At 47.0% G+C, this 25651-nt stretch overlaps 2 protein-coding genes across 3 annotated transcripts in view; one reads left to right on the top strand and one right to left on the bottom strand.

The window, feature by feature from the left end:
* The window catches only part of LOC123587324 (BRCA1 associated protein), a 96744-nt gene that overhangs the window by 11018 nt on the left and 60075 nt on the right, over positions 1–25651 (top strand). The gene's annotated exons all lie outside the window — the stretch shown is intronic.
* Positions 14263–25651, bottom strand: part of ACAD10 (acyl-CoA dehydrogenase family member 10) — a 42561-nt gene continuing 31172 nt past the window's right edge. For both annotated transcript variants that reach the window (XM_045456987.1, XM_045456986.1), the window contains 4 exons: positions 24838–24988; positions 23607–23758; positions 21849–22022; positions 14263–15010 (listed from right to left, as the gene is read on the bottom strand). In XM_045456987.1, the coding sequence (XP_045312943.1) occupies positions 14826–15010; positions 21849–22022; positions 23607–23758; positions 24838–24988 (662 nt within the window). In that variant the 3' untranslated portion in view covers positions 14263–14825. The remainder of the gene's footprint in view (positions 15011–21848; positions 22023–23606; positions 23759–24837; positions 24989–25651) is intronic.

Below are 25651 nucleotides of genomic sequence, written 5' to 3'. Positions count from 1 at the left end.
GCAAGGTGTTTAGTATGCCACAAGTAAAACTGGTCAGGTACTATCATTACCATGCCAAGCTTGTTCATGCCCAAACACACACCCACAACCACACATTGACTCCCACTCCTGAGAAGCACAGGGCTGAGAGCATCATGCCATTAGTTAGCACATTTGGCCTAGTAGAAATGTCAATTGTTTGTTGAAGGTGGAAAAAACATCAGATTAGCACCAGATTAGATTTCCTATATTCTTTGGATCCTTTGCTCTGTCTCTTCTTAAGGCCCTGCCCCCACTTCCTTTTTTTTTTTTTTTTTTTTTTTTTAAATTTTCACAGGTGGTTCTTTTAGAGCTGTGTGCAATGTTAGGGAACTTTAAGCCAGCTATAATTTTCCTTTATTCTTTCTTCATCCTGGGGAACTTTGGAGAACAGAAGGATCTCTTTAAAACTCAAATCAAGCCATATCACACCACTTTCTAAACTCACCACTTTGTCACATTTAGAATCATTGCCAAACTCCTGACCAAGGCCTTGAGGCCCCGTGTAATATGACATCTCTATTGGCTCTGCTCCTTATCCCAGACATACTGAGCTGCTCACCAGGGCCTCTGCATTTGCCCCTCCTTCTTCTGGAGTACCCTTGCCTGCCTGTTCTTGTCATGCAGCAGTGGCTCAAATGCATCTTCTGGAACGAGCTCCCAAGAGCCCCAACCATCCAACTGCCCAACCGTGCCTACCACATCACCCACCACGGTCTTGGGATACTCACTGCCATCCTCCAGTGAGATATGAACTCCTGTTTTGTTTACCTGAACATGCCCCAAGGCCTAGACCATGCCAGGCCCAGAGTCAGGATGCAGTTGACGTTGGTGAGTGGGATTTGTAACAGCACTGGAGCCTCCGAGTGAGGGGCTGCTGGAGGTTCTATCTCAGAGACTTCCATGACTTGTCATTCTTTGGGCTGCATTTAGGGTCCTGCCTGAGTGCCTCCAGCCTTTGCAGCAGAGTATCTGAGGGAGACGTGAGGCCATCCCATAGCACAGCTTCTATTTTCATCCCTTAACAAGCAAGGTTAGCCTCGGAGACCATGAGAGAAATTCTGAGGGCCATGTGATAGGCCAAGCCACTAGCCAAGGCACTTCCTTTTTTTTTTTTGGCAATTCCTTTTTAAAATTTTTTTTTCAACGTTTATTTATTTTTTGGGGGGACAGAAAGAGACAGAGCACGAACGGGGGAGGGGCAGAGAGAGAGGGAGACACAGAATCGGAAACAGGCACCAGGCTCTGAGCCATCAGCCCAGAGCCTGACGTGGGGCTCGAACTCACAGACCGCGAGATCGTGACCTGGCTGAAGTCGGACGCTTAACCGACTGTGCCACCCAGGCGCCCCGGCACTTCCTTTTTTAAAATGACCTCCTCCCTCCTGTGGCTGGAGGCAAGGATTCGGGCTATGCTAGAACCCTGCCAGCGTCTACAAAAGATTGTTTGCCAGGGTGGCTAGTGTTGTAATGGTAGTTGGTTTGGGAGTTTGAATTGAACTTGACTTTTCATGAGAAGCAAGCAGTGTGGTTGAGAAGGGCTTGCCTCCCCAGACTGCTGGGGCAAGAATGTCTGGGGAGCCCTTTTTCACAAGCCACCCAAGACTCTCCAGTAGACTGATGGCACAGCCCGGGCTCTAGCTGGCGGGCACTCTCTTGGGTAAAGTACTGCCCTACTGGAGGTCAAGTCTGCAATGCAGCTGATCAGGCAGGCAGTCCCTACCTATCTGGACCAACCTGAAAAGGGGAAGGTAGCTGTTGGTCACATCGTCACAAATTATGATTAGCAGAATGGGTCCGAATAGCCAGTGGCTTATCTCTGCATGCCAGCTGGGCTCACGGCTCACCTATGTCTCAAAGAACTCAGACCTCAAGCAGGTGAGCATTTCTACTTTCCCCCAAGAGGAGGATATTGCTCTCTTAATTGTGATGTCATGTCACCTGCCATCTACCCTCCCCCCAAATACCATGTGACTATGAAGCAGATGGAAATGTGTGGAAGTTGCAGGGGTCCTCACACACAGAAAGCTTATTCCTTCGGTGACATTTACATGAGTGTCAGTGAGGTGGCTGATCCAGGATCTACCAGGGGTCACAACATCTGCACGCCCCATGTGTAGAGGCCAATGCACTCGGTAGGATCCTACATAAATACAAGTGTCAGGACGGGACTGATGCACAAAGACAGAGGGACTGTGGCATGAAACTTTATTCTCAATTCCTTTTGAGAACGAACATTCACAAAGTCTCTCTGATGTACTTTTTTCCTCTTTTGTGTCCCTTTCCAAAATATTGTCTTAGTGTTCTGGGCCATGGACATTCAAACAAAGAAAATCAGATGCCAGTGGCTTCATGATTTTGGTTCATTTCATTTTCCCAGGAGTGCTGTAGCCCTGGGTCCTTAGGCTGTGGCCAGTGATGGCTGCCCCATGCTTGCTGGGGAGGACCCTAAGGGGCAGGAAGCCCACAGTCACCCTGCCCCAGCAGGGCTCCTAATATTTGTCCAGATTCCCACAGCCTTTACACCCTACTGCCAGACAGAAAGGAGGCATCGACTTCCCAGTCTGGCACGCAGTCTGGTACCCAGCTTTCCAGGCTCTGTATGAAACCCATTCGGCTCACAGCGAATCCCCTTCCTCCTTGCCTGAAACAGCAAAGTCACAGAAATGTCTTCTGTGGGGCCCCAAAAAGGTTGAGTTCACGGTGACTGTCCCAGGATGGAGCTGCCGGGCAGGGTGCAAGAATCACACATACCACACCTTTCAGGGCACGTCCCCTAAAGTTTTGGGCACTGCAGGCACAACACAGGTCCCGTTGCTACAGTCCTGCTGACGTGAAGGCGGCACTTAGACTCCACCTTGGCCACCGCTGCCCGCTGCACCTCATCAAGGCTGTCGGCAAAGTGCAGCACAGGGGCCCCGGCAAAGAACTGAGCCGAGAGGTAGTTAGTGCTCAGCCCTGCTCCTCCGAAGGCCTGGAAGACCCAAGGCGGGAAGGAGGAACCTGGGTGAGCCCCTATCCCTGAGGGCCCCAGGAACAAGGGCCTGCTTGTAATGGCTCAGAACCGCTCATAACAGCTGTTTTCCTAGGGATGTCTGACACCTGCATGATAACTAATGTTCTGGAAAACTTCAGGTGGGGCCACACCTGCCATCCCCATGGACACCAGACTCTCCAAATCCACTCCACTAGGTGACTTCTGATGCCAGGAAATCTCCAGGTTAAGATTTGGGAAGGAGGCATCACTGAATGATTAGGAGGCCGGGCTTGGTTGCAATGAGGACCTAGGTTCCCAAAAATCTGAGATCAGATACTTGCAGGCTGAGTGACCTAGACAAGTCATTTCATTTTTCTGTGCCTCTGTTTCCTCATATTAAATGGGGTAGGAGTGGGTCCCCCTTTTAGGGTTGGTTCCAGGGGGAAACAGAAATCACATGCGTAGTGATCGTGTCACAATGAGCAGCGGACCGAGTTTACATGTTGGGCAGCTGAAGGCAAGGGAAGTTCAACCGAGCCAGCAGTCCACAGTCTATGCTCGCCGGAATAGTGCCATCAGTCACCTGGTAGGCCTAGGACAAGACTACCATCTTAAAGCTGCAGCCCCCTGGGGTGCCTGGGTGGCTCAGTCGGTGAAGCATCTGACTTCGGCTCAGGTCACGATCTCAAGGTTCGTGAGTTCGAGCCCCGTGTCAGGCTCTGTGCTGACAGCTCAGAGCCTGGAGCCTGCTTCGGCGTCTGTGTCTCCCTCTTTCTCTGCCCCTCCCCGCCTTGCGCGCACGCCCGTGCTCTCTCTTTCTCTCTCTCCCTCTCAAAAATAAATAAACATTAAAAAAAATTAAAAAGAAAAGCTGCAGCCTGCAAGGACGAGGAGATGTGGTTAGAAGGGCACAACCTGAGGGCAGACCGCTTGGAAGAAAAATCAGTTTTACGAGGAGTAGAAACAACAGCTCAGAGCAGAGACCTGAGGTCCCGCTGGACCACAAGCTCTGTAAGGCAGCCCCTGCCTGGTGCGTGGGGTATGCCCAGCATCTAGTGAGATGGGGTGGAGGCCTCGGTGGTGGTGACTGCGAGGGTGACTCAGGATGTTGTGTGAGCAAGTGCTCAGCCAAGGACAGACTTGGAAACGTGGGAATGTGGATGTTTTCCCAGATGACAGGGAGCATCACCAGCACACACAGAAGGCAGCACATGGAGGGGCACATGCTTCCCTCAGGGTCACAGCCAGCTCGGTCTCCAACCTGACAATGGCCTACGGCCAGCCAGGACTCTGGGGAACTGAGCCACAAGGATCTGCCCTGGGTCGGGCGTTTGAGGGAGGCCCCTGAGAGCCTCCTCCGTATCTGGCACAAGAGTGCTGGGGAACCAGGAACTCGAGCCTGGGCTGCCCTCCCCAACCACTGAGGCCTCTCAGCTAAGGGGCAGAGGCTGCCCCGTGAAGAGCTGGAGAAGGAAGGGTCAATGTGGGCATCGTGCCTGCCCATGAGAAGTACTCAGAAAGATCTGCTTAAGGAATCATGTCATGGTTGAAAATAAATCTTCTCTTTTGGTTAGTTCCTTTGCTGGTGCGGTTTGCCTGACACTGCACCAACGAGGCTTGGAAGTCCAGGCTGGGCACAGCTAAAGCGGGCATAAGGGGGCAGGGAGGCGGGGGGGGGGGTGGTACGTGGACACATTGGCCCATTGTCTTGGACAGAAGTTCACCAGGCCAGTAAACAGAAAATTCAGAACTCTTTAATTGTCCCTTTCCCAGTTTTGAAAAGCTGCCTAAATACTTCCAAGCAGAATTAAAGCAAAGTTATTAGTGTCAAGGAGCCAAGCTTTTTCTCCATGATTTCCTGAACGGGGAAGGAAGAGTCAATGTCTAAGATTCCCAGGATGGATTCCCTCACCCCAGCCTAAGCCCTTATTATCCGTGGGGCCCCTCAGCCTCCCGTCTTATCCCCTGCCACATCCATGAGGTGGGCGGCTTTCTGCCCCAGCAGCCGGGCAGGCTGCATCTCCACGAGCCACCGGGCGATGGATGTCTGCCAGGGGCCTCCCGAAGGCCTTGCGGACTTCACCCTTGGACACAGGAGAGGCAGCCCGTGGGCGTGGCACCGGTGCCCTGCAGAGGAGATAGTGGAGGCACACACAGGCAGTTTTCAGGGAGAAGATCCAGACACAGACAATATTCACGTGCACTGTGGAGCTAGTCACCATGGTGGCTGCACAAATTACTTCCAGGAATCCCTTTCCTCCAGCGGTTCAGCCCCCTCTGGGCAGGCCTGGCTGCCAGGCCTAACAGTGTTTAAAAAAAATTTTTTTTAATGTTTATTATTTTTTTTTTCAAAGTTTATTTATTTTTTGGGGGACAGAGAGAGACAGAGCATGAATGGGGGAGGGGCAGAGAGAGAGGGAGACACAGAATCAGAAGCAGGCTCCAGGCTCTGAGCCATCAGCCCAAAGCCTGACCCAGAGCCTGACGCGGGGCTCGAACTCACGGACCGCGAGATCGTGACCTGGCTGAAGTCGGACGCTTAACCGACTGCGCCACCCAGGCGCCCCTAATGTTTATTTTTAAGAGAGAGAGAGAGAGAGACAGACAGAGTGTGAGTAGGGGAGGGGCAGAGAGAGCAAGAGGAAGACACAGAATCTGAAGCGGGCTCCAGGTTCCTAGCTGTCAGCAGCACAGAGCTTGACGCCGGCTCAACCCTGAGATCATGACCTGAGCCGAAGTCAGACGCTTAACCGACTGAGCCACCCAGGCACCCCTGGAACAGTGTTTTTAGATCTGAACTGGCATCTGGCCCAGACGTTCTGGAAATGAGGTAGTTAGTGACCGTGGGCTCCTCACCGGCTGGGGAGTATGCCCACTCTCACTGTGGCCCAGCTTCACCTCCGCAGGGCGCTTGGGAGCAAGGTTGGGGTGCCAGAGCCCCCTGGTGGTCGGTTATTGCAGTGGGGATTCTAGAGCCTGAAACTCACAAGCAATTAGAAAAGGTTGTAAGGGATTCTTTTTTTTTTTTTTTAATTTTTTCTCTTTTTTAAACTAAAAACAATTACACAAATAATGTATCTCATGGTAGAAAAAGTATACTTTTCAAATAAAAAAAGAGAAAGGGGTGCCCAGATGGCTCAGTTGGAAGAGCCTATGACTCTCGATCTCAGGGTTGTGAGTTCAAGACCCATGTTGGGTATAGAGATTACTTAAATAAATAAATTAAACCTTTTTTTTTTTTTTAAGGGAGAAAATAATAATATACCAATCATCTAGTCCCTTCTAGTTACTTGGTGGATGTCCTTCTAGACTTTTTGTATGCATACACACACACACACACATATATATGTATTTTTTTTTTTTTACAAAAATGGGGTCATACTCTATATATTGCTTTGTAGCCTGCTTTTTTTTTTCCATTTAAGAGCATATAGTGAACATCTTTGTTAAGAAATAGGTTCCTCCAGCATCATTTTGGAATTTCTCTGCAGCTCGTACTTGGATTTACCTGACCAGCCTCCAGTTGATCTCCTTATAGGTTGTTCCCAACATTTTGCTTTTACAATCAGTGTTGAAGTGAACCCTCTATTGTCACATCTTTTGTTGACTCCTGTTTATTCCCTCATGCCCAAGTCCTATGAGTGGAACTGCCACGTTGGTGCTGTGCCCCTTCTGAAGACTTCTGACATGTGTGATCAAACAGCTCTGTGGGAAGGCTGGTCTGAGTTTCAGCACAGGATGGGGCTGAAGTACCATACCTGAGCCCTTAGAGACGAGCACTTTCTTTTCTTTATTTTTTTGTTTGTGTTTTTTTCTCATTTTAATTCCAGGATATTCTCATACAGTGTTACATTAATTTCAGATGCACAATATAGTGATTAAGCAATTCCATACATTACACAGTGCTCATCATGATGTGAACTCGTTTCTTTTTTAATTAGGCTCCATGCCTAACATGGGGCTTAAACTCATGACCTCAAGATGGAGAGTCACGTGCTCTGCCAACTGAGCCAACCAGATGCCCCTTGATAAGTGTACTCTTTAATCCCCATCACCTATTACACTCATCCCCCCCCCACCTCCTCTCTGGTAACCATCAGTTTGTTCTCTATAGTTAAGAGTCTGTTTCTTGGTTTGTCTCTCTGTCTTTTTCCTTTGTTTTGTTTCTTAAATTCCACATATGAGTGAACTTATATGGTATTTGTCTTTCGCTGGCTGATTTCTCTTAGCATTATACTCTCTAGCTCTGTCCATTGCAAATGGCAAGATTTCATTCTTTTTATGGCTGAATAATATCCCGTTGTGTATATACACCACATCTTCTATATCCATTCATCAGTCGATGGACACTTGGGCTGCTTCCATAGTTTGGCTATTGTAAATACTGCTGCTATAAAACATAGGGGGGGCATGTATCCCTTTGAATTAGTGTTTCTGTATTCTGTGGGTAAATACCCAGTTGTGTGATTACTGGATCATAGGGTAGTTCTATTTTTAATTTTTTGAGGAACCTCCATACCGTTTTCCACAGCGACTGAACCAGTGTGCATTCCCACCAACAGTGCAAGAGGATTCCCCTTTCTCTGCATCCTTGCCAACACCTGTTGTTTCTTGTGTTGTTGATTTTAGCCATTCTGAGAGGTACGTGGTGATACCACGTTGTGATTTGGATTTGGATTTCCCGTGGTGTTGAGCATCTTTTAATGTGTCTCTTGGCCACCTGGATGTCTTCTTGAGAAAGATATCCATTCATGTCTTCTGTCCATTTTTAATTGGATTATTTGTGGGTTTTTGGTGTTGAGTTGTGAGGAACCCTTTCTTTTGAAAGAAAAAAGAACTCGTTAGCTTCAACTCAAACAGGTGTGAATCATAGAAGGTTTGCTCGGTAGTCCAAACACATTGGACGGCCTTTTTTTCTTGGTACAGAGATTCCTGTGAGACGTCTGTTTGGTCTCAAGGGTTTGCTTCATTTTTGTGAAGCCACTGCCACTGATTTGAATTACCATTCCCAGCAACAGCTCTCTCTTTTGTGTGGGCTTCCAACCTTGGAGGGGATCAAAGAATAAAGTTTTCTGTGGACACGCTGGGCAAGAAGGGTGATTTAGGGCTAGACACTAGAACCCCAGGGACAAAAACCACCAATATGGGTTCTCTCTGGTGTCTGAATTTTGAAGATAAGCTAGGAGCAGAAGTGGTCCTCACCAGCCCATGACCCTTTGGACCTTGGAACTTGCCCTCCGCTGCCATAGAGGCTGGCCTTTTCCTTCTGATCACCTCGACAGAGTGAGACCCATTCTGCTCTGAATTTCCAACTTCAAAAGTAACAGATGCAAAGCAAAGACAGGGTCGCAGCTTCTTGGCAAGAACATCATCTTGTTTCACCTGCTAAGTGCTCTCAGAAAACAGTGAGGATTTGAGGTCCAATGGCAAAACAGACAGGTGGCTCTGGGTCAGAGCGGGCACACACGAAAGCACTCAGTGTGGGCTTTCCTGAGCGCCAGGACCCTCCCTGAGTACCCAGTTAGCCGCATGCATCAGTGGATGCTGCTGGGATTCAGTCCTCTCTGGGTAATCTCGAAGCCCAGCCTGCCCAGTATTCTCCTCAGGCATGTCCCCTCTGCTCAAACAGGACTTCACCCACCGTGGCCACTGAAACCCCCAGGCGATTCCCACTGAGCAGTCTGTCTACCTGTTTCCCTTGGGTGTGTTTATCCCTTGCCTCAGTTCAGGTCACCTGCTGGCAACATTCCTGTCCTTTACTCAGCCTTCTAACTGGGACATGGTTGAAGGGGAAGGGAGGGTAGGAAGGAGCCTATTAAAGAGGGACAATAAATCACAGATTTATAATGTTACACGCATATTTTGCCATTCCTTCTCTAAAACGTTATCACTCTACCTTGAACTGAAACTCCTTGGTAGGGTGTGACTACCACTGTAGTGATCCTCTGGAAACACTGAAAATAAAAATGTGAATACTGTTAGTGGAGAGAAAGAGGCTCTGTGGGAGGCGCTCCAGGCCCGGAGGTCAGCTGTCCGCTGGGATCTAGAAGACAAGGTTTGCAGTGCACTTCTCCGTCCTGGGTGGCCTCCTCACCTCAGATGCTTGCTTATCTTCTAAGTTCAGAGAAGGGAAAAAAGAGTATGAATACCAGTCTGAAATTTGCCTGGCAGTTGATATTCATGTATGGAAATCACATGCAGGAGCGTGTGACCCTCCCAATGTCGTCATACCCTTGGAGGTTTTGTGTCCTGAGCTAGAGCACGGGCTGCCCAAAGCCACTTCCCCAGGCCAGACCCACACACAGAGGCGAGCTGCTCCCGGGTGCTAACCTGGAGCGTCCTCTAGCCCAGACTGTGTCGGAGACGGGATGATTTTTGTCCCCGGGGTATCGTGGGAACCAAGAGCATGAACTGCTGCCAGTGGCTTGGGGCACGCGGGTCTATTTTTCCCAAAACACAACGAGTTGGCGGCGGGGATCCAGGGAAAGGAGAGAGGCAGACCCTCTCATCTGGCACCCGGGGCCCTCGGCTCTCTTTGCAGATGCAGTCCTGGCCCAGGAGAGCCAATGCCAGCAAGCAGATAGAGCTCATTAAGACTTCGCATAATCAGATGAGTACGTGCAGGTTCCTGACCAGAAGTGAGAGCTATTGGTTTTTGTCCCAGTGAGGAAGGAATCCAACATCATAAGAGCAATTAAAAAAAAAAATTTTTTTTTAAACCATGTAGAGTTGAAAATATAATTTAGACACAAGAGGCTGAAAGCTGCTACTTTATCACTGGCAACCTGTCCTGCTGTCCCCACGGGCTCCATCAACATAATGGGCACAGGGTTCCGAATCAGGCCAACCCTTCACTCCGGGTTTACATGCGAGCAGGGCGCTAGTACCTTAGGCAAGTGACTCAAGTCACTTCCTGGTCTTAGTTTTCCCCTCTGTAAGACAGGGATGGCAATTTGTACCTCCTGGGAGGTGAGGTGCATACAGCATTTAAAGAGGGCCCTGCAAAGTTCCTGCATGATGAAGGGCTGGGTTATCACTAGCTGCTGTGATGTAGCACCTGATCTCACAGCAGGGGAGGGGGGATGGCACTGGGGAAGGGTTTGCTGCCTCTGCTGGGAGCGAAGAGACAGAATCTCTTTTGCATCCTGTTTCCCAGGCAACAGCAGGGCAGAGATGCACTTATCAATACAGACCCCTGGAAGTGTCACTGAAAAATGAATTTCAGGCCAAATGCCTGAGATCCATCCCTTGTGACCATCTGTGACATGGAAACCCCCCTCCTCTAGGACGGAAGAGAACTAATGAGGCACCCCGAGAGCACGCCGGCCTAGAGCTGGCAGGGCCCCCTCCCCATCTCCCTTCTCAACCTCCCACCCAGCCCTACCCCAGCTCCCTGCACCCAGAGGGGCCCCACAGGGATCTGGTCTGATGAGGAAGAGCTCCAGGGGGTGGTGCCCCAAGCAGGTGCCAGGGGCTGGGTCATAGCAAAATAGGAGCCAGCCTGCCCTTCTGGTGACAGTATCGGTCAGTGGGTTTGCTCCTGGGGCCATATTGCACCAGAAGCTCCATGTATCTGGAGCAGAACAATTAAGTATCTGACAAGAAGAGAAGGCATAATAGTGACTCCCATGTCCATATTCAAAACTTCAAATACCCTGGAAGTGTGAGCAAGGGCTCCCTCCGAGTCAAGTCGCCCTCTGACACCCTCATGGAAGTTCTTCCAGAAGCCCCGCCATGGCCCTCCTTTGTTGAAAGATGACAGAGAAGGAACTGTGGGGGCCGAAGACTCACAGAAGCCCAGTACATGTGCCTGCTGTGATGTGGTGCGTGGGGACAGCCCCTGAACCAGCTTCCTTTGAGGGGCAGTTTTGTTCCCTGGACAAGTAACCCCAGAATTTTCAACATAGCTCCCGGGCAAGTAACTAGGAAGTCTAGCCTGGGGTTCAGGAACTCTGGCCTTCAGTCAGACTACCTGGTTCAGAGTCAACCCTGCCACACCTGGCTGGGCAAGCCACGGGATCAGTTTCTCCATCTGTGAAATGGGACAGGACTACCCACCTATCAGTCAGGACTATTGAGTTGTAGCAATAGAAACTGACTGTGGCTAACTAAGGGGGGAAAAAAGAACCGAGTGTAAAGGTTACCAGGAGCTCAGGTTAGAGAATGAAGCTCAGAAATAAACAGGGATCCAGGTACCCTAGAGGGTCACACAGGACAGGATACTCAGCAGTCCTGCCGGGGCCCCACTGCTATGGAATGAGCGAGTGCCAAGTTTTTTTCTTGAAAATACTGTTCATTCTCCCAATTCCAGAGAGCCTGGCTGGCCTAGCTTGGCTCATGTGCCCACTTCTTGCCCAAGGAGGGCTGGGCTGGCACCCGGACTGACAGTTCTGCCACTGTATCCAAAGGAGGGGAAGGAATGCCCCCAAATGAAACTGGGGTGCTGTACCGAGAAAGAAGAATGAACACTAGGCTGCCCAAACCCAATCAGTGTCCACAACGCCCACTCATCTGGGTTGCTCTAAAGATGAAATGAGATGAGGGGCACCTGGGTGGCTCAGTTAAGCATCTGACTCTCGATTTTGGCTCAGGTCACGATCTCATGGTTCGTGGGTTCGAGCCCTGCATCGAGCTCTGCGCGGACAGTGATTCCCTCTCTCCCTTCTGTCTGCCCCTGCTCTAAATAAACAAATAAACTTAAAAAAAAAAAAAAAGATTATCTGAGATGACCTGTAGAATACAAAGTGTCTGACACAGAAGCAGACAGGCTGCACTAAATGTTAGCGATTGTGAATATAATCAGCATCACTTCTTCTCACTGGGAGGACACCAGCTGGCCTGACTTTTGCATTTATACTGAGCCTGGTCTAATGACATACTTCCAGGATCCGTACCTGCACTCGTCTCATTGTTTGTATTAAGCTGATTAGCTCAGAGTGCAATTACCAAGGAGAAAAAGGGCAGATTTATTGAACAAATAAAGCAGGATAGGGCAGGAGAAGAAACACGGGAGTTCTGAAGAGGCAGAATATGGAAATGGATCTAATCATCTCCCTGTGTTTGTGTGGGGGGACCCACAGAATTTGAGCCCAGCAGATCTGGACATGAATCCAGGCACTGTTATTCCTAGCTGTGTTCCTGGACACATCCATTTCCTTACTTGTAAATCGAGGTTAACAATGCTTACCTCACAGGATTTGTGAAATACACCGTAAATGGCTACGTATGTCTTCCCATTTACGGGAGTAACCACACTTGGGATAAAAGCCTTGAGCTACAGTTTCACTGCTTTGCCCACAAATCTCCATGATGTTCCCATTCAGGCATAACTGGAAGTAAAATGATCCCTAATCTCGGTTTTTCCTCAGCATTCCTTTTAGAGTCTGGAGGTGTTTGCTGTGTGCGCGTTTCCTTTTCCAATGCTTCCATGCCCTTGATGGGCTTACATCACATGTGAGAGCCTGAAATGTTCTGGCCAGCCATGGAGGGGAGAGGCAATTCACACGTTAATGATGGGAGCCTAGAGCAGTAAGCACCTTCGTGATCAAAAGTTGACAATATTTGGGGCGCCTGGAGAGCTCAGTCGGTGGAACGTGTGACTCTTGATCTCGGGGTTGTGAGTTTGAGCCCCATGTTGGATGGAGAGATTACTTAAAAATTTTTAAATCTGAAAAAAGACCCTTGGCAATGTTTATTAAAACACTAAATAGTCTCATTCTTGGACAGTATTTTTACTTCAAAGAATTTATCCTGTTGTAGAAACAATAAATGTACACAGAAGTATGTGAGAGCATTCAATGCACCTTGCTTGCAAAGGATCCAAACCCGCTTCTTATTCTGGAGGACTCTTTCATTACATAAATTTTAGTGGGATCAAGGTATAGTCTCCTACTGCAGAAAGTGAAGGGGGCCAGACATGCCCTCCTTCTCCCTGCTTCCAGGCAATAAAGGCGAGGCCATGAGACCTACTCCCCTGCTCCCCGGCCAGCTGAAAATTCCCATCTCAAAGTTTTGAGTCGGAGTCCTGAGGAAGCTTCCTGAGATCTCCCAGCCAGCTGGCTGCTTTTATGACAGCCTTGGCTACACCCCCTGCAGCCTGCCTTCCCTTGGCTTCTAAAGCTGGGTCTTCAGCCTCCGTATCCATGTCAGCAGCTAGCTAATGTCCTTCTCTGCTTAAGTGTTCCAGTGACCTAGCCTACTGAGACACCAATGGGTAGCCAGGGGGAGGGTAGACAAATTGCGTACACCCACACTGCAGAAACCCTAGAAGGTCCATCTCCAGGCACTGACATGTCATTAAATTAAATAAGCAAGTGGGAGATTCAAATGTATACAACAATCCCATTACAACATAGGAATGATATGTTAGTAGGTAATAGAGAAAAGCAGCTGGGAGCCTAATACGCCGAGCTGTTGACAGTGATGATCTCAGAGGGCAGGGGATTTTAGAGAGCTCTATGTTATGAACTCTTCTTACTCTCGTCATGTTTGAGCTCTGGTGGTTTTGCAATAGGTTTGTAACCAGAAAAAAAGTGATAATGCCATTTTCTTAAAAAGTAGATGATGGTTGGGGTGCCTGGCTGGCTCAGTCGGTTAATTGTCCGACTTCGGCTCAGGTCATGATCTCATGGTTGAGCCCCTTCTTGGGCTCTGTGCTGACATCTCAGAGCCTGGAACCTACTTCGGACTCTGTGTCTCCCTCTCTCTGTCCCTCCCCGGCTCATGCTCTGTCTCTGTCTCTCTCTCTCCGTCTCTCTCTCTCCAAGGGCACGGAAGCATTGGAAAAGGAAATGCACTCTGTCTCTGTCTCTCTCTCCAAAAATAAACGTTAAAAACAAATTAAAAGAAAAAAAAGATGATGGCTGCAAAATGTGTGCTCCTGAAGATCTCAAATAACTTAAAAACTAACACGAGCCAAGACTCACCCTGACAAAGAACAAGCAGGTATTTCCATTATCAGCTAAAGTAGTGTCACTCTGTTCAATGGCTGAAACACAGTTTACAGTTGACTTTAGCCCTTTACTTTTAACATTATGGGTTCTTTAAAGAGACTTTATTGGGGCACCTGGGTGACTCAGGCAGTTGAGCATCTGACTCTTGGTTTCGGCTCAGGTCATGATCTCACAATTCCTGGGATTGAGCCCCACGTTAGGCTCTGCACTGAGAGTGTGGAGACTCTTGGGATTCTCTCTCCCTCTCTTTGCCCTCCCCTGTATGTGCAAGGTTTCTCTCTCTCTCTCTCTCTCTCTGAAAATAAGTAATTAAACCTTTTAAAAATAAGAGGCTTTATTAACTGATGTATTTTATATCACCGTGTTTCAAATTTACATAATTCACATATGCACAAAATAAGCCCGCCTGTCCTGGGGGCATGAACCACAGACCTGGTGTTCCTGTGCCTGGGCTGAGGTATCTGGCCATGACACGGTCACACAGAGAAAGCAATGAAGTGGAAACCGAGTAATCTAGAGCTAGCTTTTCCTGATGATGATGAAAAACAAAGATAATTCATTACAGCCCTCTTGCCTCTTCACTGCTTAGGAGGGGAACAGATGTGTCTGGTCAATGAGCTGGGGTTCCACCATGTTAATGACATCTTACCAACTCTCAATACGCTGCTTTCCATTGAGATATTCAATCAGCAGGGAAGCGGTCCATCCCTCTGCTGAGGCTTGGTGACTCCATAAGCTCTGACTCAGCGGGGTACACATGTCATGGCTTTAGTCACTGATACAGCTCCCTGACTGGTGGGGAAAGGCCCTCTGGAGAGAGAACCAGAGTTCCCTTTGAGGCATGAGCTGGGGAAGATTCTGTAAAGGGGATATAACTGCTCACGCCTGAGGTGCTCGGCAGGGACTGTGACCAGCCTGAGTGTGATGGGACCTCATTGACGGTTTCGTGACTGGCATCTCTTTGAAAACCCGGAACCCTTCTTTGATGGCAAAATCCCATGCCAGGTTAGACATAAATTCAGGCAGTTTTCCACTTTGTTCGGTGTCCACAAAGCTTGCTTGCCCTAAGCAGAAGCAAAGAAAAACAGTGATTACTCCCAAACAACCCTTAATAAGAATGCTGTCAGCAGCCACTACCATTTGCTGAGCACTTGGCCATATACCAAACACAGTGCTAAGCGCTCTGCGTGGATTATTATAGCTCATCGAATTCCCGAAGCATTATGATGCTTTTAATCCCCACTTTACAGAAAGAATCTGGGTCTTAGGAAGCGTAGACAAGCTGACAGCAGTGGGCTTGGAGCCAGGAGTCGGGCTCATCTGGACTGCTCCCTGCTCTTTACCTCTTCTTTCCGTCAAGGCACTAAATGAAGCCAGGGACACCCCCAGGCACTTGTGCTGTCGCCAGGGGGCTATCGAAAGCCCTGCATTATCTTAGACCGACTGCTCTTGCTGCAAAACCAATAACAACCGTCCCCAGGGACCAGGTTAACGACAGATCTCTGGACACCACTCTGTGCAGATGAAGGCCAGTGTCAGCCCTGCAGAACTCACTCCACTTATGCGCTCACTGCTTTTTTTTTTTTTTTTAATACATGCATCAAGACTTTTAAAAAGTAAAAATTTTTTTATTTTTTATTTTTTCCAACGTTTTTATTTATTTTTTGGGACAGAGAGAGACAGAGCATGAATGGGGGAGGGGCAGAGAGAGAGGGAGACACAGAATCGGAAACAGGCTCCAGGCTCTGAGCCATCAGCCCAGAGCCTGACGCGGGGCTCGAACTCACGGACCGCGAGATCGTGACCTGGCTGAAGTCGGACGCTTAACCGACTGCGCCACCCAGGCGCCCCAAAAAGTAAAAATTTTTTTAAATTGAAGTACGGTGTATATACACCCTCTTTATAAAAAGTGTATAGTTTTGTGAGTTTAGTCAGGTAACCAGCACTGCCATCAAGATACAAAATATGTCCATCATCCCCAAATTTCCATGGTGTCCCTTTGTACACAACCCTTTGCCCCAGCCCCTGGCAACAGTGATCTCTGTTTCTTTTAGAGAGAGAGAGAGAGAGAGAGAGAGACAGAGAGAGACAGAGAGAGAGACAGAGAAAGAAGGAGAGAGAATCTTAAGTAGGCTCCACGTGCAGTGCAGAGCCTGACAAGGGGCTCGATCTCATGACCCTGGGATCATGACCTGAGCCAAAATCAAGAGACAGACGCTTAACCGACTGAGCCACCCAGGCACCCCACCCCCTTTTAAATCTCTGTTTCCCTAGTTGGCTTTTTCCGGAATGTCACGTAAATATACACATCATAGGGTGTGCAGTCTTTTCACTGTGGCTTCTTGCATTCAGTGAACTGCATCCGAGATCCCCACATGAAGCGTGTATATTGTCTCCTTATAGTGAGCTTCTTCACGGCCAACCCTCCTAGATTATTTTTAGCATTTCCGTATTCTAAAAAGACTGTGTTTTCCTCATTCTCTTTGTATTGATAAATGGATCTTTGCAGAGGCCTATTTTTCTTCTGGTCCCTGCCACAGCCAATTTCCCCAAAGAGCCATTTTCATGGAGCTTTGGTGTTAAAGATATTATGCTATCTTTAGCATAATGAGAGATCAGGAGCCAAATCCATGTGCTACAGAGCAGAGAAGGCAGGCCGCCAGACAAGTCTTTACTCAGCACCTTCCGGGGGCGGTCATGGACCCAGGCCCTGGGGGGGGCGGGGAGGGGGGCAGTCGGGGACCAGACAGCCCCCTTCCCTGAGTCACTGTGAGGGCAGTGAGGGCAGATGCGCACTCTCTCATGAGGGGCTGCCTCTCCCCAGCCCGTTACTCTGACTGCACATGCCACGTGCAAGCAAGAACCCCCTTGAACTCACTGCTCTTCATAATGACTTCCTTTTCCTAGCAGAGAATACGAAGCGCTCTCTTCATTTTCCTCTCCTTAAGTCGATCTCCCTCTCAGAGTGCTGCTCTGTCTCTTGGAAAGTCGCCGATAAGAGCCTGGGCTGACTTAAAGCTATCATTACTTCTATTTTCCCACATGTCGTCTCGGCAGAGGAGACTGCAGCCTCCTAAGCTGTGGCCACAAGCACTTCTTCCATTCTAGAATTTCAGCAGCCGTCTACCGGAAACCTAAATGTCAGCACCCACATGCCGACTATAAATCAGAGGCCCCCGCCCCCGGCTCTGGGCATGGTTCTCCCCTTCCCCACCCAGTGATGAGCTAACACCACCGAGAATGCCTTTGAAACAAATGCTCCTTCTCCAAACCCCACCTTCCAGGGCAATACCAAGTTCCTCCCTTCTTCAAACAGGAAAATGCTTTTAGACAGAAATAATATTTGCATTCGTAGAGCGGGGTTTCTTCTTCCCCTCGTGTAACATTATTACACTATTCTTCAAAAAACGGATTCCCGGTTTTATGTGAGAAAACTACGTCACTTCCTCTGTGTGTCTGGCTGGCTTCCCGGGTGGGAGGGGAAGGAGCGCCAACAGGATCGGAGGAACGCAGTCGTGTAAGGACAGCACATGTGTATTCCTGTGTGCTGGAGTGTTTTACCTCCGAGCCGAGGGAAGCGTGAAGCCAAGCCAGTGGCACACAGGACCTTGGAAACTGTCAAATGGCTTCCTGTTAGGCCCATTGGCGGCAATACCAATGGGGTTTATAGGTGTCGAGACTCCAGAAGAGATCATTCCGAGTCCACTCAGCTTATCCCCAGGCACTGGAACAGGATCCAGTGAGAACACAGTAGTCGTCTAGAAAATGTCTACAGGCAGTCAGGCCTGTTCGTCACCTGATGGACCCAACAGCCCTTCTGCTTGATTAAATATTTCTGGTTAGCTTTCATTGCGAAGCCCTAACAAAAACTGGGAAATGGTTGGTTAGAACTAATGCTCTCTGGAGGAAGCAAAAATACGGTTTTCGAGAATTCCTGCTTATTGAGACCCCTATCGTCAGATCAGGGCGGGTGAAACTAGAAGTCATCTGGGTGCCGATTTTTCTCTGAACATTGTTTTGCTCACGACTTTGTACTGCTAGTTCCTAGTACCTGGCTTGGCAGAGGTTCAGATCCTTGTGAATGAACGATCAATTCCCCTACTCCAACTGCCTTTCTCATTAGAATACGGGAACCTGGCTGAGGACGACAGGTGGCCACCAAGCTTAGGATGTTGATGACCTGGAAGCTAAGATGTTCCCGTTGTACTAGCAAACCCACTGCTGGGTTTCTCTCTACTTGACTTTTGTCTTAATTTTGGAAACTTTCAAAGATATATAAAAATAGAGTGAAGGGTTTAAGGAATCTGGAAGTGTCTACCACTCAGCTTAAACAATCATCAAAGTATGGCCAATCTTGTTTCATTCTCTGTCGTCCCCATCCTCACTGCCTTAGATCTTTCTGAAGTAAATCCCAAACATTAGATCATGCCATCTGTAAATATTTCATTTATGTCTAATAGCACTTAAAAGCACACAGTACCATCATCACTCTTAAAAAAACAGTTAACTGGGACGCTCAGCCAGTTGAGTGTCCAACTCTTGATTTGAGCTCAGGTCATGATCCCAGGGTCATGGGATTGAGCCCTGTATCAAGCTCTTGCTGAGTGTGGAGTCTGCTTGGGATTGTCTCTCTCTCTCTCTCTCTCTCTCTCTCTCTCTCTCCCCCTCTCCCCCCTCACTCCTCCCCCACACGCATGTGCACACGTGTACACTCTCTCTCAAAAATAAACACACTTGGGGTGCCTGGGTGTGGTTAGGCAAAGTGGTTAGGCAACCGACTTTGGCTCGGGTCACGATCTCACAGTTTGTGAGTTAGAGCCCCGTGTTGGGCTCTGTGCTGACAGCTCAGAGCCTGGACCCTGCTTCGGATTCTGTGTCTCCCCCTCTCTCTGCCCCTCCCCTGCTCATGCTCTGTCTCTCTGTCTCTTAATAATAAATAAACGTGAAAAAAAAAAAACACACTTAAAAAAAAGATTCTCTCTCCACCTCTGCTCCTCTCCCCCCACTCATGTGTGTTCTCTTCTCTCAAATAAAAAAATAAAAATAAAATAACTTAACTATGACTCCAATATCACTAACTATCCAGTCAGAATTCAAATTTCACTGACTATCGCATAAATTTTTTTTATAATTTGTTTTTCCAAATAGGGATCTAAATAAGATCCAAACACTGTAACTGGCTGATGTGTCTTTTAAGTCCCTTTCAATCTATAGGTTCCCTTTTCATCTTTTCTTTTCCCCCCTGACATTCATTTGTTGAAGAAACTGAAGTGTCCCCAAATCTGGATGTTGTGAGTGGCTGTGCCTCAGTGCTGATGTTGAAGGTGCTCCTCTGACCCTCTGTTTCCTGTAAGCTGGTAGTTAGCACTACGGCTCGGTCAGATCCAGGTCTGACTTTTGGGGAAGCATCAGGAGGTATGTAATGTCTGGCTGTTTCTCTCTTGCTGACATTAGCACCATGGATACTTATTTTCTGGACCCATTAATGTAGAGGGGCGGAAAACTGGTGAGACGCTAATTCTGTCATTCTGTCTGAGCTACTTCCCTAGAGAGAAACTTTCCCTCAGTTATTTTGTTAGCCTGACACATAATTTGTGAGTGAGACTTTGACTCTGGTTTAGTGTCACTCTTTACTCATGGATTTAAACATACTTGATGTGTTCCCCGTCCATTTCAGTTCATCCTTACTGGTGCTCAAAGTGTCCTATCATTAGCAACTAGGAGCCCATGAGAGCTGGCTCCTGAGTCCTTTAGATATGACCTGAGTAGTCTTCAACAGCCTACTATATGACAAGGTGTTCCAGGTTCCTCTGTAGATTGCCTGCCCTAGACCTGAACACGGTCCTGGCTCCTTCCGGTGGGAATGGAATTTAGAGATGATGACAGAATGCTACTGGGTTAGTCACTATTTCTAGGACTTTTTGGCAGGTTCTGTCTGCTTTCTGCTGTTCCTTTCTACATAGGAAACAAACTATAACCTGCTTTTCTATCATCTTACATAATTTAGGATATAGATGATTTCATTTACTATCCCGCAAGATCTAAAATTAATACTAGAGTGTTTACATAGATAGATAGATAGATAGATAGATAGATAGACAGATAGATAGATAGATGGTACATTTATATACACATTCAATTCAACCGTCAGTTCTGAGTAGCAACAATGAACTTTTCTTCCCAGAAGCTCAGACACACAAGATATAATCTAGAACTCCAAGCTAGTTCAGTAAAGCATTTTCCCATGTATGTAAGAGCACCATCAAAGAAGACACATAATCTTTTTTCTTCCTTCAGCAATCCTCTTACTGGGATTTGGCAAAATGTACAAAAAATTAAAATGCACATACTTTAACTTAGCAATTCTAATTCTGGGAATTTATCCTTTGGGTTTATTCATGCATGTGCAGAAGAGGGTGTTCACCAACCACTATCTGTGTTTGCTAAAATGTGCAAATAATCCAAAGATATATTGATAAGAGAATGGGTTAAATAAATTACACTACATCCATACAATGGGACATACTATAGAAATCAAAAACAATGATGTATATCTGTACATATTCATATGGGAAGGTCTCTATGAAATATTGTGAAAATTAAAATAAGTGAAAATAAAAGCAAGGAATGTACCTTATGTTGTTGTAAAGTATATATCTATAATAATTATATATATGTATATATCCTATATATACACACATATCATATCCTACATATAAACACATATAAATATTTCATAGGAATTCTTAAGCATAAAAAATTAAAAATGAAGGTACTAAAAATACATGTAGGATGATCACATTTTTATGAAACTTGGAGAAAGAGAGAAGATAGATACACAGAACAAATTGGGGGACCCATGAAACTTTTAAGGGTGGCGTTTATGTTTAAGAAACGGTACTGAGAAAAAAGGAAAATAATTTTGTATTCTTTATGACTGAATTCTTATCATGTTAAGTTTTTACTTAAAAAATTGTATGTTATGTTAATAATTTTTTAAAGTTTGGGGCGCCTGGGTGTGGCTCAGTTGGTTAAACGTCCGATTCTTGATTTTGGCTCAGGTCATGGCCTCACGGTTCGTGAGTTGGAGCCCCACATTGGGCTCTGTGCTGGCAGTGTGGAGCCTGCTTGGGATTTTCTGTCTCCGTCTCTCTGTCTCTCTTTCTCTCTTTCTCTCTCTCCCCCTCTGCCCCTCGCGCCTGCACATGTGCACACTCTCCCTCTCAAAATAAACATTAAAAACATTTTTTTAAGTTTAAATATTTTAAAGAATACATATAGGGGCGCCTGGGTGGCTCAGTCGGTTAAGCGTCCGACTTCAACTCAGGTCATGACCTCGCGGTCCATGAGTTCGAGCCCCGCCTCGGGCTCTGGGCTGATGGCTCAGAGCCTGGAGCCTGCTTCCGATTCTGTGTCTCCCTCTCTCTCTGCCCCTCCCCCATTCATGCTCTGTCTCTCTCTGTCTCAAAAATAAATAAACGTTAAAAAAATAATAATAAAAAAGGAATACATATAGGGGTGCCTGGGTGGCTCAGTCGGTTAAGCATTCAACTTTAGCTCTGGTCATGATATTGTGGTCCGTGAGCTCGAGCGCCGTGTCCAGCTCTGTGCTGACAGCTCAGAGCCTGCAGCCTGCTTCGGATTCTGTCTCCCTCTCTCTCTCTCTCTCTCTCTCTCTGCCCCTCCCCTGCTTGCACTCGGTCTCTCTCTCTCAAAAATAAATAAACGTTAAAAAAAATTTAAGAATACATATATATATGTATATGCTATTAATGACAGATGGTTGAGTTAACTGAATAGTGTAGAATTCTGGCCAAATTGGTCACAGGAGGGTTTCTAGGGGGAGAAGCTGAGTGGTTGGGACTCAGACCCTCAGGCAGGCTCTCCTGAGCCACCCGTTACCTGTGAGCGAGCGCTTGTAGACTCCCTGCAGGATCGCGGCCATTCGGAAAAAGGAGAAGGCCATGTAGAAGTTCCAGTTCTCAGTAGGAGGGATCCCCGAGTGAAGACAGTACATCCTGAAATACTCCTCTGCGGTAGGGATTCCCAGCTGAGTGAAATCACAGTCACGGAAACCTGAGGCGACAGACAGAGCCATGTCTGGGCAGTGACCACACACTCCCTTGTGGCCGCAGGTATCTGAATTATGAAAATCACTTCCTGCCTTGGAAACGAGTTTTACAACTCATTCACAGGGTCAGCTCCTTATTTCAACAGCTCTTCCGCCCCCACATGGCTGGGATCCTGGCAGGAAGCTAGTCACAAATTGGCCCTTAAAAGTTTCAGACTAAATTGGCAGTAGTGGAGGGAATGAGGGGCCTCCACTTCCACCTGGGCCACAGTTCAGGGTGGATGTGTAGGATTTTCAATCTGCCATTTGATAAAAAATGGTATTGAAAGAAAGATCCTGCCAAATTTTGAAAAAAATAATTACAACAAATCACAAATGTGTACTGATTTCCTTCATTGGTAACATTTTCATGGCTTAGAAGCATGTAATATATTTTGTTCCTGGGACTTTGTTCGGAGTATACCTTATAATATAGGCAAAGATACTCCTACAAAGATGTTCACTGCCTTTTTTTGTGAGGGTTGGGGGGAGGTAGTATAAAAGAAAAATTGAAAACAAAATTAAATATCCAAATGAGATACTGAGATATTTGTCTTAAGACATTTGTCAAATGTCTTGATTAAATTAATTCTATTCAAAAAAATCCTATTTCATCATTAAAAATGATGCTGTAGAAGAAATACTTAATGGCATAAAAACATGTAATTAAGTGAAAAAAAAAAACAGGCCATAAAATCATATAATCACATTTTCATTTAAACAAATGCATGTACACACACCAAAAGATGAAAATGTTGGCAGTGCTCATCTCTGGGACTATTGATGATTTTAACTTTTCCTTTTGTTATTTGTTGGCTCTAACATTTTATTTTAATTTTTTATTTTTTTAAATTGACGTCCAAATCAGTTAGTATATAGTGCAACAATGATTTCAGGAGTAGATTCCTTAGTGCCCCTTCCCCATTTAGCCCATCCCCCCTCCCACAGCCCCTCCAGTAACCCTGTTTGTTCTCTATATTTAAGAGTCTCTTCTGTTTTGTCCCCCTCCCTGTTTTTATATGATTTTTGCTTCCCTTCCTTTATGTTCATCTGTTTTGTCTCTTAAAGTCCTCATATGAGTGAAGTCATATGATTTTTGTCTTTCTCTGACTAATTTCACTTAGCATCATAGCCTCCAGTTCTATCCACATAGTTGCAAATGCAAGATTTCATTCTTTTTGATTGCCGAGTAATACTCCATTGTATAGATATACCACGTCTTCTTTATCCATTCCTCCATCAATGGACATTTGGGCTCTTTCCATACTTTGGCTATTGTGTTGGCTCTAACATTTTAAAATAAATTTGTATTTTTTATTTAGAAAATTAGATAGAAATTAGTTGAGTAAAAACATAGGAGGGGCCTATGCACACATCCTTCTCGCTTAAAATACACCTACACATATTTCCCTCCACTGGCAGGAATGCATTTTCCAGCCAAACCACCAGGACCTCAATTTCATGCACCAACCGATCACGGTTACTTCTGTGCCTCAGGTGCTTTGAGAATGGAGCTGCCCTGTTCCCTCTTCTCCCTCAGCTGTTCCTACCTCGCAGCAGGGACCCGGGAAAACTGGATGGCAAGTAGTGAGCCAGGCAGCTGGAGGCTACATCCACAAGGGGGTCGCCTAAGGTAGAGAGTTCCCAGTCAAGGACGGCAAGCACCTCGGCCTTTTCTGGATGGAACAGCAGGTTGTCCAGCCTGAATAAGCCACAAAAGGAATGGAAAGACAGCTCTAAGGAAACTGAGTGCTAGGGGTGTGTTCTGTGCTGGGTGTCTTCCATTTGCCCCTGCAAATGCACTCCCCACCCTACGAACCCCTCAGTGCCCACGTCCGCTGGCTCCCTTGCCCTATGGCTCAGGTGGGCTCAGCCAATGAGGACATCAGCAGGAGACGAGGAGGAGGCAGATAGGTGAGGGACGCTATATTCCTCTCCCAAGGGCCATAAGAGCTGTGGTCCAGGAGCCCTCTCCACAGAGTGACCTCTCTGGGTTCTCGTCCTTCCTCCTTCCCTCTGATGGATTTAAAACAGGTCTGTACATTCTTTGACACTTCTTACACAAAAGGAAGAGTCTAATTCTTTGCTGCTTGAGGCAACTGGCTTCTGACAAATATAATGCAGGTGGAAGTGATGCTAAGAGACTCTAGAGCCCAGCTCAGAAAAGGTGACCAGCTCCCAGTCAGCCCTCTCTCTTGGAACACACGCGTTTGCAGCCCTGAGCCACTTAGGTAAGGAGTCCAGCTGCCCAGAAGCTGCTACGCTGGAGGGACCACGTGGGAGACCAAAGAGAGGCCCAGGGAGCCCAGCTCAGTCTTCTCTGCCCCAGTGCCAGGCATGTGAGTGAGCCTTCAGGAGAGTCCAGCCCCCAGCCTGACAGCCTCCCCAGTTGAAACCAGCTATCCTGTCCCCAGACAGCAGATTTTGTGAGCAACATAACTGCCATCATTGTTGACAGCCATGCGGTTTTGGAGGAGTCTTTTATGCAGTCGTAATAACTGGAGCACACACTTGCACTTTCAAGTTTATTACTAGGGGCTGTAATAACTCCCACTGTTGTACAGGACAGCCCCCCATCATAACGAATTTTCTGGCCCCAAATGTCAAGAGGCCAAGGTGGAGACACCATGCCTTAAAAGGGCACGCACAAGGAGATCCTCTGTGAAGAAGTAATTCTCAACTGTAAATTGGGTTCAGACTAGCTGTTTGATTTCTGCTTCAAGGGCCCTGCCCATCATTTTCCACGTCTAGGTATTCACTTCTCCTCACAGCCATGCCTACCTGAAGTCCCCATGCACCAGTGTGGTCTTCTGTTGCCTGGGAAGATGGTGCGGCAGCCATTGGATGAGCCTCTCCATCGCCGGGATGCTGCTGGTTTCTGAGGCTCGATAGTGCTTAATCCAGGTTTGCACCTGATGTGGAATATGGTCCCCTGAGGGAAAGAGAATGAGAACATGGCATGCCACTCTAACATCCTCCAAAAGTTCCGGAAGGTAACCAAAACAGTGAAAGCCTTGTTAATGCTCTGTGGTATCATCATCTTTTTTTTTTTTAATTTTATTTTCTTTTATTATTTTATCTTTACTTTTTTTTTTTTTTTTTTTTTAATAATTTACATCCAAGTTAGTGAGCATATGGTGCAACAATGATTTCAGGAGTAGATCCCTTAAGCCCCTTACCCATTTAGCCCATCCCCCCTCTCACAACCCCTCCAGCAACCCCTCCTCCCCCTCTGTTTGTTCTCTATGTTTAAGAGTCTCTTATGTTTTGTCTCCTTCCCTGTTGTTTTTTTTGTTTTGTTTTGGTTTTGTTTTTTCCTTCCCTGTTTTTATATTATGTTTGCTTCCCTTCCCTTACGTTCATCTGTTTTGTCTCTTAAAGTCCTCCTATGAGTGAAGTCATATGATTTTTGTCTTTCTCTGACTGGCTAATTTCACTTAGCATAATACCCTCCAGTTCCATCCACACAGTTGCAAATGGCAAGATTTCATTCTTTTTGATTGCCGAGTAATGATCATATATATATACAGCACATCTTCTTTATCCATTTATCTATCAATGGACATTTGGGCTCTTTCCATACTTTGGCTATTGT

This window comes from Leopardus geoffroyi, chromosome D3 (genome assembly GCF_018350155.1).
Source record: "Leopardus geoffroyi isolate Oge1 chromosome D3, O.geoffroyi_Oge1_pat1.0, whole genome shotgun sequence".
Classification (NCBI taxonomy): Eukaryota; Metazoa; Chordata; class Mammalia; order Carnivora; family Felidae; genus Leopardus; species Leopardus geoffroyi.
The sequence above is the reverse complement of the archived record's forward strand: the minus strand, read 5'-3'. Positions and strand labels throughout refer to the sequence as shown.